The sequence below is a fragment of the Silurus aristotelis genome (genome assembly GCF_946808225.1).
Source record: "Silurus aristotelis genome assembly, chromosome: 20".
Classification (NCBI taxonomy): domain Eukaryota; kingdom Metazoa; phylum Chordata; class Actinopteri; order Siluriformes; family Siluridae; genus Silurus; species Silurus aristotelis.
In genome coordinates this window covers 13,402,914-13,414,026 of record NC_139593.1, presented here as the reverse complement: position 1 = coordinate 13,414,026, position 11,113 = coordinate 13,402,914, and the positions used below count along the sequence as shown (strand labels likewise).

The following is an 11,113-nucleotide window of genomic DNA, read 5'->3' as shown; positions in this document are numbered from 1 at the left end:
GGGACACCATAAGACAACATAAATGAACAAAAAGTACACAAAACACAGAACTACACAAAACTACCTGGGGCATAACATAAAGTGCACATAAGCGACATTAAGTGCAAAAACAACATGAGACAGTAGACACACCGACACTGCAGCACCGACCAGTACAGTGCAGATTTGTGCACAAATTGTCCATATATGAATCAAAATTGGACATGTAAAGACTGAAATGTTTTAGCAGCACTTGTGTGCAAAACAGAAGTTGTGTGCCAATCAGCTTTATTGGACAGAGGGAGCTTTTCTTTGAATAAACAGAGATAGCTAGATTAATATCATTGTATTTTTTAATAAAAAAAATGAGTCAAACATTCCAGGACAAGCTGTTACAGGAATATAATAGCTTTGAGGTGTTAACACTACCATCACACTATCTTGTCAAGTCGAGTCAATTTTATTTCTAACGCGCTTTTCACAACAAACATTGTCTCAAACCAGCTTTTACAGAATTTTACAGTAAATGATGTGTATTTATCCCTGATGAGCAGCCTGGCTGATTATGACAAGGAAAAACTCCCTTAGATGTTATAAGGAAGAAACCTTGAGAGGAACCAGACTCAAAAGTGGAACCCATCTTCATTTGAGTGACATCAAAAGTGCGATTATAGTCTTTAAAACAATACAATATATGTACAATATCTTGTAGTGGATTGTTTTTCTATAAGAGCACACCCACAATGTTTTTCGTTCATCCACACAAAATACAAATAGAAAACTCAGAGAGGCTTCCAGACATCTGCAGTACTGTAAGATATTATGTATGAAAGTGATGAGCAGATTATCTAAGTTGTAGATGGTAAGAGACCAAACAGGATTCAATATTATTGGAAATTCAGCCAGAAGCACTGTTTAACCAGAACAACCAACAGGGGGCGCCATTTAGACACCTTGGCGGCCTCAGACACAAGATTCCTTCGAAAGAAATGTACTAGTGATTCGTTAGTTAAACAAGAAGCGTTTTCTCAAGATGCAAACTTCAGACTTCATTAAAGTAACTTCAGTCATTTCCAAAGAGGTAATATTACACATAAATTTCTCTGTGTATGCCTAGTCTTCACCCATCACATGTACTGTTTAATTATTTGGATAATATAGCTAGTTAGCACGTAGTTAAATCGGGATATAAAAAAAATAAATTGAGGTTTAAACGATTTTCAGTTAATTTACCACAGAAAAATATAACCCTTAAAGGAAAAACAGTATATTGATTTTGATATTTATCTTATTTCCTAGTTCAGACTTAACTAGGTTTAGGTTAGTTGACCCATTTCATTACTGGGATGAAGTGTAGACTAGCTTGAAATCTTAATAGAAATGATTTGCCGGTACAAAATGATATATTAGATACAAATTAAGTGTATTTAGCTTTATATGACATTTTAACTGGAATTTAACGAGATTTCAAGAGTTAATATCCACCACGTAACTCGTTATTGCAGTCGACACAGTAACCACAAGATGGCGGCATTGTGCCACTGTCATTTTAAGTCTTCACTGTCAATTTATGTACAAATAACTTTTTAATATGTAGACGTTTAAATGTGCTGATTACATTTTAATAAATGTATTTAGGATTCATATGTGCAATGATATGTAAACAAACGGATAAAACAAATGCACAGTTAATATAACAGGTATGCAGATGCACTATTCATGCATTCGTATAGTATGAATATGTTCAGGCATTGCATTGTACTGTGTCTAGAGGAAAAGAAATGCGGATAGAAAATGTAAAGATTGGCACAAAATAAGGGAGAAACAAAGTATTTAAGGGGGAAAAAAAAAAACATCAGATTATCTTTAATAAATGCTTTAGTCTGGTCAGGGTCAAAGTGGATCCAGATCAAGTATCATACATTTATTGGTGTTTTTTTTAATATATATATATATCATCCCTTACAGGATTCAGGAGGGGATTGCTTTGTCACAATCCAAAAGAGAGACCTGGAAAGGCTGTGCACTGAGGTCATGCAGCTACGGGAATTTCTGCCTAAAGTCATTAACGGTGACTTTCTGGATGCCCTGCACAAATCCCGCTCTTTGGACACCCGTAAGATGACTTAATAATGAGGATAATTATGTTTAGTGTTGTTTCATTGTAAAATATAAATATATATTGAAATATTGTTTAACATCTTGCAAGTGACACTGGAGTAAACACTGGAGTAAACACTGGAGTAAACACTGGAGTAAACACTGGAGTAAACACTGGAGTAAATCCAAGTAGAAAAAAAAATGCCAACCACTTTAAGTGTCACTTTGATGCCCAGCTGTAAAACAGGAAAGTGGCTATTTTTTGCACATGATATATGTCCATATAAAAAAAAAAAAAAAATTTCACTTTTATTGTATGTTGAATAAATTTTTCTCCCAGCAGAAGCGATTTCTTCCAAGAAGACCGTATCCACTTAATGGTTTATTGCACGTGAAAATGATGTAAATGACCTTTAATGTCACCAGATCCCAACCTAAGTGAACAATTTGGCAAGAAGTTTTACATCGAATTCTTCCTGATATTTACGTGCTGCTTGTTTGACAGTTAAAGAGCAGAGCCAGCAGGAGCAGCAGCAGCTGAAGCAGGAGTGTTTACACCTCCACTCCCGCCTCGATGCAGCACAATCCGAGTGCCATAGAGAGAAAGAAGTGAGTGTAGAGATCCATTTGCCTTGTTTTGGTACTTGATTATATTATATATATATTGTATTTATTTTTTATATATATAGTTTTTATTAGAACCAGTTTCTCCTGAGAAGAAACACATATTCTAAGCTATAATTTCTTATGAAAACTCTATGTTGATGTACCAAAAAAAATAAATACAATAAATGATTATATTGTATTTATTGTATTTATTATTTTTGGTACATCAACATAGAGTTTTCATAAGAAATTATAGCTTAGAATATGTGTTTCTTCTCAGGAGAAACTGGTTCTAAGACAGCGGTTATGGGAAAGCCGTGAGCAGCTGCAGCAACAGGCGGATTTCTGTACAGGTTTGGGTGCCGCTACCTGCACTGTGCTCTGGAGCGCTTCCCGTAGAGAAGAAGCTGTAAGAGACATCCTGGCTGATGTGAGTCTCTTTATTTTATTGAATCAAAATGCTCCATATCTCTGTATGTTGTTAAAGGAATGTTCACCTCACCTCACAGTTTCCAAAATACTAAATATATTAATACAGTAGTACAAATTTACATTACACTTCATTTCCATTTCTGTCAACAATTCACAGATAAGATTTACACATGAACAATACCTTATGATCTGTTAATATACTGCTGTCAGGGATCCACCAGCCACACCTTCACCTAACCCACCTATCACTCCAAGCAGCTCTCCTACCTACTAATCATCTACACCTGGCACTCATCAGCCCCCACGCTATATAATCTCCGTTCCCCCCACCAGCTCATTGTCCGTTCTGCAGTTAGGCTGATGAACATTGTTGGACTACCCAAGCTACGGATGTTACGTTCCTGGTTTGGTTTATCTTTGTTTGTGGGACTCTGTTTAGTTCTCAGAACTATCTAGTCATAGCTTTCACCAGGTCTAGTAAAACCTGGAGTTTCGTTCTGGTTTTCCGTTTTCTGCCTTTGCCCTTTTGTTCCTTATTAAAAACCTTCGTGAATTGCACTTCGGTTTCCTGCACGTTCTTCCGCCTGACAACTGCATGCAATCCAAAGCTGATTTATTAATTAAAACCAATATTAGTCTGTTATTTCTAGTCATAAAACAACGATTCATGCTGGTATGAGGGTCTATTATCTAGAAAAATATACAGTAGGAAATTATATACACTATAAATCTTCTTCTTCTTTCGGCTGCTCCCATTAGGGGTCGCCACAGCGGATCATCCGTCTCCATACCACCCTGTCCTCTATATCTGCCTCTTTTACACCAACTACCTGCATGTCTTCCCTCACCACATCCATGAACCTCCTCCTTGGCCTTCCTCTTTTCCTCCTACCTGGTGGCTCCATCTTCAGCATTTTTCTACCAATATAATTCATGTCCCTTCTCTGCACATGTCCAAACCATCTCAATCTTGCCTCCCTCACCTTGTCACCAAAACATCCTACATGTGCTGTCCCTCTAATAAACTCATTTCTAATCTTGTCCATCCTCGTCACTCCCAACGAAAACCTCAACATCTTCAGCTCTGCTACCTCCAGCTCCACCTCCTGTCTTTTACTCAATGCCACTGTCTCTCATCCATACAACATCGCAGGTCTCACCACAGTCCTATAAACTTTCCCTTTCATTCTTGCAGATACTCTTCTATCACAAATCACTCCTGTCACTCTTCTCCACCCACTCCACCCTGCCTGCACTCTTTTCTTTACTTCCCTAACACACTCTCCATTACTTTGCACTGTTGACCCCAGGTACCTGAACTCCTCCACCTTCTCCACCTCTTCTCCCTGCAACCGCATCACTCCACTGCCCTCCCTCTCATTCACACACATGTACTCTGTCTTACTCCTACTGACTTTCATTCCCCTTCTCTCCAGCGCATATCTCCACCTCTCCAGGCTCTTCTCAACCTGCTCTCTACTCTCACCACAAATCACAATATCATCTGCAAACATCATAGTCCAGGGAGACTCCTGTCTGACTTCGTCCGTCAACCTGTCCATCACCACTGCAAACAGGAAAGGGCTCAGGGCCGATCCTTGATGCAGTCCAACCTTCACCCTGAACCAGTCTGTCGTACCTACTGCACACTTTACTGCCGTCACACTGTCCTCATACATGTCCTGCACCACCCTCACATACTTCTCTGACACACCTGACTTCCTCATACAATACCACAACTTCTCTCTCGGCACCCTGTCGTACGCTTTCTCTAAATCCACAAATACACAATGCAGCTCCTTCTGTCCTTCTCTATACTTCTCCATCAACATCCTTAAAGCAAATAAGGCATCTGTGGTGCTCTTCCTCGGCATGAAACCATACTGTTGCTCACAGATGGTCACCTCTTCTTTTAGCCTGGCTTCCACTACTCTTTCCCATAACTTCATGGTGTGACTGATCAACTTAATTCCCCTGTAGTTACTGCAGGTCTGCACATCTCCCTTATGCTTAAAGATCGGTACCAGCACACTCCTTCTCCATTCCTCAGGCATCCTCTCCCCTTCCAGAATCCTGTTAAACAATCTGGTTAAAAACTCCACTGCCATCTCTCCTAAACATCTCCACGCTTCTACCGGTATGTCATCTGGTCCAACCGACTTTCCATTCTTCATCCTCTTAATCGCTGCTCTCACTTCCTCCTTACTAATCCTATCTACATCCTGCTTCACCAACTCCACATCCTCCAACCTTCTCTCTCTCTCTGATTTTCCTCATTCATCAGCTGCTCAAAATACTCCCTCCATCTTCTCAACACACTCTCCTCACTAGTCAACACATTTCCCTCTCCATCCTTTATTGCTCTAACTTGCAGTACATCCTTCCCAGCTCGGTCCCTCTGCTTGGCCAATCGGTATAAATCCTTTTCTCCTTCCTTAGTGTCCAACCTCTTATACAGTTCCTCATATGCCTTTTCCTTGGCTTTCGCCACATCCCTTTTAACCTGCTGCCGCATCTCCTTGTACTCCCGCTACTTTTCTCATCACTCTGTCGATCCCACTTCTGTTTTGCCAACCTCTTTCCCCTAATGCTCTCCTGCACTTCCTCATTCCACCACCACGTCTCCTTGTCTTGCTTTCTATTTCCAGATGTCACACCAAGTACTTTTCTAGCTGCCTCCCTCATCACTCCTGCAGTAGTTGCCCAATCATCCGGCACCTCTTCACCACCACCAAGCCCCTGTCTGACCTCTTCCCTGAACCTCACACTACACTCTTCCTCCTTCAGTTTCCACCATCTTATTCTTCTTTCAAACCTTACTTTCCTCCTCTTCTTCTTCGCCTCCAAAACCATCCTACAGACCACCATCCGATGCTGTCTAGCTACACTGTCCCCCGCCAACACCTTACAGTCTCCAATCTCCTTCAGGTTGCATCTCCTACACAGAAGATAATCCACCTGTGTGCACCTTCCTCCACTCTTATACGTCACCCTATGATTTTCCTTCTTCTTAAAATACGTGTTCACCACTGCCATTTCCATCCTTTTAGCAAAATCTACCACCATCTGCCCTTCCACATTCCTCTCCTTAAAACCATACCTACCCATCACCTCCTCATCACCTCTGTTCCCTTCACCTACATGCCCATTAAAGTCTGCCCCAATCACCAATCGTTCTTTCCTAGGTACACCATCTACCACTTCATCTAATTCACTCCAGAATCTTTCTTTCTCCTCCATCTCACAGCCAACTTGTGGAGCATAGGCACTGATGACATTTATCATCATCCCTTCAACTTCCACCTTCACGATCATCACCCTATCAGAAACTCTCTTCACCTCCACTACACTCTTACTGTACGCTTCCTTCAGAATCACCCCTACACCATTTCTCTTCCCATCCACACCATGATAAAACAATTTAAACCCACCTCCAATGTTCCTGGCCTTACTCCCTTTCCACTTGGTCTCCTGAACACACAACACATCTACCTTTCTCCTCTCCATCATATCAGCTATCTCTCTCCCTTTACCCGTCATAGTACCAACATTTAAAGTACCAACCGAACCTCTACTCTCCTACACTGCTCCTTTTCCTGCTGTCTTTGTAGACGCCTTCCTCCTCTCCCTCTCCTCCTTCGGCCAACAGTAGCCCAATTTCCACCGGTACCCTGTCGGCTAACGATACCTGTGGCGGTCGTTGTTAACCCGGGCCTCGACCGATCCGGTATGAAATTCTCATTTGTGATCCGCATATTTGATTTGGCACATGTTTTACGCTGGATGCCCTTCCTAACGCAACCCTCCCCATTTACCTGGGCTTGGGACTGGCACTAAGAGTACACTGGCTTTTGCCCCCCTAATGGCTGGGTTAAATTATATACACTATAAATGCGTGAAGTATATTGATAATAACAATTGTAATTAGCTTCTAACTTTGGTTTATATGAAAATAATCTCTAAATAAGAATGCTGTTAGGGTTGTTTACATATCGCTTAATAAAGCAGTGTGAGAACTTCAGTAGTAGCTGGCAGGTAGCAGGTAGCGGTGCCGTCTCACAGATCCAGGATCCTTGGTTTAATCCATATTTAGCTCAGGTTACCGTCAATGTGGAGTTTCTTATGTTTTACTAGAGCTTGTAGAGGTTTTCTTTATTATGTCTGGTTCCTCTCCTCCTTCCAAAATATGCTTGTATGTAGATTGGCTACGATAAAATTGCTACTAGATGTGAGTCATTGTGTGAAGATGTCCTACGCATATAGATGCTACAAAGTATAAACAAGAAAAAAAAGCTTTTCATATTTTGTGTATGTTATTTGCACATTTCGGTAAAGGGAAAGCTGGAACCATTCCTGAGTGTAGCAGGTCAAACCCTGGAGAGTTTTGTGAAATCTCTGGACGAGGAGGAAAAACCGCAGCAGAACTACAATACCAGTGAACACCAGTTTGTTCTGGCACTGGCTGGTGTCATCACCAGTAAGAGTTCATTATTTACTTTTACTTTCATTTGCAGCATATAAAGCAGGATAAATGTTTTTTTAATATATATATTATTTATTTATTTTTTGCAGATTTGGCAGCTGTGACTTGTGGGAGGGACTTCATTTCCAGCTCTGCGCATATCTTGTTGGACACTCTGATGCAGCTGCTCGGGTTGATGAAGTCTGGGGTCTTTCCTAGGCTTAAAGTGTGAGTTAACACACAAATAAGGTCGTATGTGCTCAAATGTGAAAGACCTGGTCCTTCTTCTATTTAAAACAGTCCGGTTTCAGTAAGCTCATGCCGAGTCATCGATTCCTCTTTTTTGGTTGAAAAGGGTGTAACCTGATGTGGTCTTCTGCCCATCTGCTTTAGGGTTCAACATGTATATTCTGAGGTGCTTTTTTTTTGCTCAGTTATAAAGAGTGGTTATTAGAGTCATTTGACATTGAACCAGCTGATTGGCAGATGTGTAGGTGTTTCTTATAAAATAAAATATAAAAGTCATTTTATTAACACTCACTTACATTTTAACAATGCCTTCATGGACTAAATGTGAATGTGCTCAGCAATTTCAGGCATAACATTGACATTATAACATTATAACCACTGAAGTGAATAACACTGATTATCTCTTCATCACGGCACCTGTTAGTGAGTGGAATATATTAGCAAGTGAACATTTTGTTCTCAAAGTTGACGTGTTAGAAGCGGAAAAAATGGCCGAGCGTAAGGATTTGAGCGAGTTTGACAAATTGTGATGTCTAGACGACTGGGTCAGAGCTTCTCCAAAACTCCAGTTCTGCTCTTGTGGGATGTTCCTGGTCTGCAGTACTCGGTATCTATCAAAAGTGGTCCAAGGAAGAAACAGTGGTGAACCTGGGTCATGGCCAGGAAAGGCACATTGATACACGTGGAGAGTGAAGATGTGGTCCGATCCAACAGACGAGCTCCTGTAGCTTAAATTGCTGAAGATGTAAATGCTGGTTCTGATAGAAAGGTGTCAGAATACACAGTGAATCGCAGTTTGTAGCGTAGCCACAGACCAGTCAAATATTAGTCAGGTGGTTATAATGTTATGCCTGATCGATGTATACTAATGATATCAAGTGGGGTTGCATTCTATTTTAAAACGACCCTTTGTGTCTTTGTGTGTGTGTGTGTGTGTGTGTACACATGCAGGCTGATGCTGATGGCTTTATACAACGTCAGCCTAAACGTAAATGGACTGACTTACATCAGCGAGAGTCCTGCACTCCTGCCACTTATATGCACCCTACTTAAAGGTGTGTATATGGATTTGCATCCGTGACTGTGTGTGAGTGTGACTTGAGTGAGTGCAGCTGAGAATGCCTCCGGAGGCTTTAGACCTTATCTGATCTCGGGTTTGACGTCATGCCAAGTAGAATGTTGCGGGGAGGATTAAGAACAGCTCCCACACTTCTCTCCTTTTGTTTCTCTCTCCCTCTATCTTTCTCTCTCTCATGATAACATGTCTAGCCCAATTTTATCACCATATATAGTCATCCCAAACACAAAACACACAAATCATCTATAATAATATATGTTTATTATTATATAATGTATTCTCATATCAGTGTCACCTCTAGGTAATAATTTCCTTTTTTTTTTATAAACCATACCCTGTCCGTAATTACAACTTGCTTAGTGTTGCCAATCTTTAAAACTAATTACCCTCAACAAACTGGTAGTCAACATCATTTACCCAGCATAAACATTACTGACAGATTACTAGAGAAATTTAACTATATGCATTTTATTTACGCAATGTGGTGATCTCTGGTTTGTGCATTCTGGCTTGAATTAAAAAAGAGCAGATAGAAAAACATGTATGATCAGGAATCATTTGATACCCTATGTTGCATTGGGAGCCATTTTTAATTTAGCCTAAATTAGAAGTTCTTAAGATTAATACAATCACAGATTGTGGTGTTAACATTGTTCCTGGTCTCTGCTGACCAACCAATTTATTGCAGGATTTTCATGGTAATATAACTGTGCTCACCACAATCTTCATCTGATTCTTTTTAGAAAAGCATCTAATGGGCATTATTATAAAAGAATTAAGGAACATTTGTATCTTTTATTACTTTTTCTGGTTTTAGCCTTTTTGTGATTGTTTATATGACTCATGCTTGATCTTTTGAAAGAAACTATGTCTTGTTTTTGTTTCTTTTTTTTTTTTATCATCATCATCAGATCGGGACTCTGAGGTATGTCTGCAGGCCCTGCGGCTGCTCCAGTCTCTTTTTGTGGAGGGTGACGTATTGGTCCAAATCAACCCAGATCTCCAGCGTTCCCTTCCAGTGGAGCAAATCCGTCAATTGTCCTCAAGCCGCCACTCAGCCCTTAGACAGACAGCACAGGAAATGTTGGAGGACATCAACACCCTCACCAAAACTCGTCACGCAAACCCAGAGAACGAACAGTGATGATGCAGACACCTACCGACCCTGTACTAGTCCCAGTCCATACACTCTGACGTGTAATCGGTTAAATAGGATAAAAGGTCAGAGGGTCAGTTGAAATATGGCTCTCTGCACGTATGCCTTCCTGGGTAGTCTAGGAAGTAATGATAATGGTGAAAATAGCTGATGTTTCTCTCTGTTAAGATTTCTACTACATGTAAGACTGTAATTCTCTCTGTTGTTATTAAGACAAAAATGGTTGTGTTCCAATTTTGCTGTTCCATGTGTTCCTTTAATGCCTTAAATAATATTAAACTACATTTAATATTGATAGACTGTAGTCCACCATCATTGCAAGCACACTCTTAGCGTTCCAAAACCTTCTTACTGTGCTTAACCACATCCCATTACTTCAGGTAAAAAATCTGAGGATTCATACATGAACATTTTCTTCATGACTGTGGAAAAACCTAGGAGCCTTTAACGCAAGAGACAGATGGTTGTGGTCCTGCAATCATAAATTAGGTTAAAGAAAAAGGAGGGTGGAAATATTGAGAATTTAGAATTGCATAGATTATAACAAGCTGTTAAGGGTTTCTCAAAAAAGTAGCTTTTTCTGAAAGCATCTCATAAAATGTACCGGGATTTATATTCATTATGTTTTTTGTCTGCTTAAAATGTGGTGCTTTGAGTTCAATTCTCTCATACTGACCACTGGATGTTCAACCTGGCATTATGGCAAAGCCTATTTGAGGATTAGAGAATTAGAATTGTTGCTCTCTACAAAGATGCATCGGCTATAAGAAGATCTGTAACACCCTGAAACTGAGTTACAGTACAGTGGCTAGGGTCATACAGAGGTTTTCCAAGACAGCTTCCACTCGGAAAAGGCCTCGAAAGGGTCAAACAAAGAAGTCGTGTCCTCGTGCTAAGTGTCAGGTGCAGAAGCTGATTTAAAAAACATGCACATGAGTGCTGCAGGATTGCAGAAGGTCAGCTTGTCAGTGCTCAGACCGTACGCCGCACACTGCAACTAGTTGGTTTTCATGGCTTTCGTTCAAAAAGGAAGCCTCTACTGAAGCTGGCT

General features: G+C 40.5%; 2 protein-coding genes across 4 annotated transcripts in view; both read left to right on the top strand.

The window, feature by feature from the left end:
- Nucleotides 1–921: 921 nt before the first annotated feature.
- On the top strand, nucleotides 922–10,357 carry hsf2bp (heat shock transcription factor 2 binding protein). The gene is made up of 8 exons (XM_083522441.1): nucleotides 922–1,060; nucleotides 1,948–2,095; nucleotides 2,585–2,688; nucleotides 2,966–3,115; nucleotides 7,453–7,594; nucleotides 7,690–7,807; nucleotides 8,780–8,883; nucleotides 9,818–10,357. Exons 1-8 carry the CDS (start codon nucleotides 1,013–1,015, stop codon nucleotides 10,048–10,050), a joined length of 1,047 nt encoding a protein of 348 aa, XP_083378567.1. The 5' UTR covers nucleotides 922–1,012; the 3' UTR covers nucleotides 10,051–10,357.
- Nucleotides 10,358–10,991: 634 nt separating this feature from the next.
- The window catches only part of LOC310715660 (serine/threonine-protein kinase SIK2-like), a 7,524-nt gene continuing 7,402 nt past the window's right edge, over nucleotides 10,992–11,113 (top strand). For all 3 annotated transcript variants that reach the window (XM_083522204.1, XM_083522205.1, XM_083522203.1), the window contains exon 1: nucleotides 10,992–11,113. This exon is cut by the window's right edge and continues 607 nt beyond it. The gene's annotated coding sequence lies outside the window, so the exon portion shown is untranslated.

Excerpts from the sequence above, each read along its gene's own strand:
- hsf2bp (XM_083522441.1), top strand. The coding sequence starts at position 1,013 with ATGCAAACTTCAGACTTCATTAAAGTAACTTCAGTCATTTCCAAAGAG. Across the intron at positions 2,096-2,584 it reads ATCCCGCTCTTTGGACACCC|TTAAAGAGCAGAGCCAGCAG; the intron begins GTAAGATGACTT and ends CTTGTTTGACAG. Across the intron at positions 2,689-2,965 it reads AGTGCCATAGAGAGAAAGAA|GAGAAACTGGTTCTAAGACA; the intron begins GTGAGTGTAGAG and ends GTTTCTTCTCAG.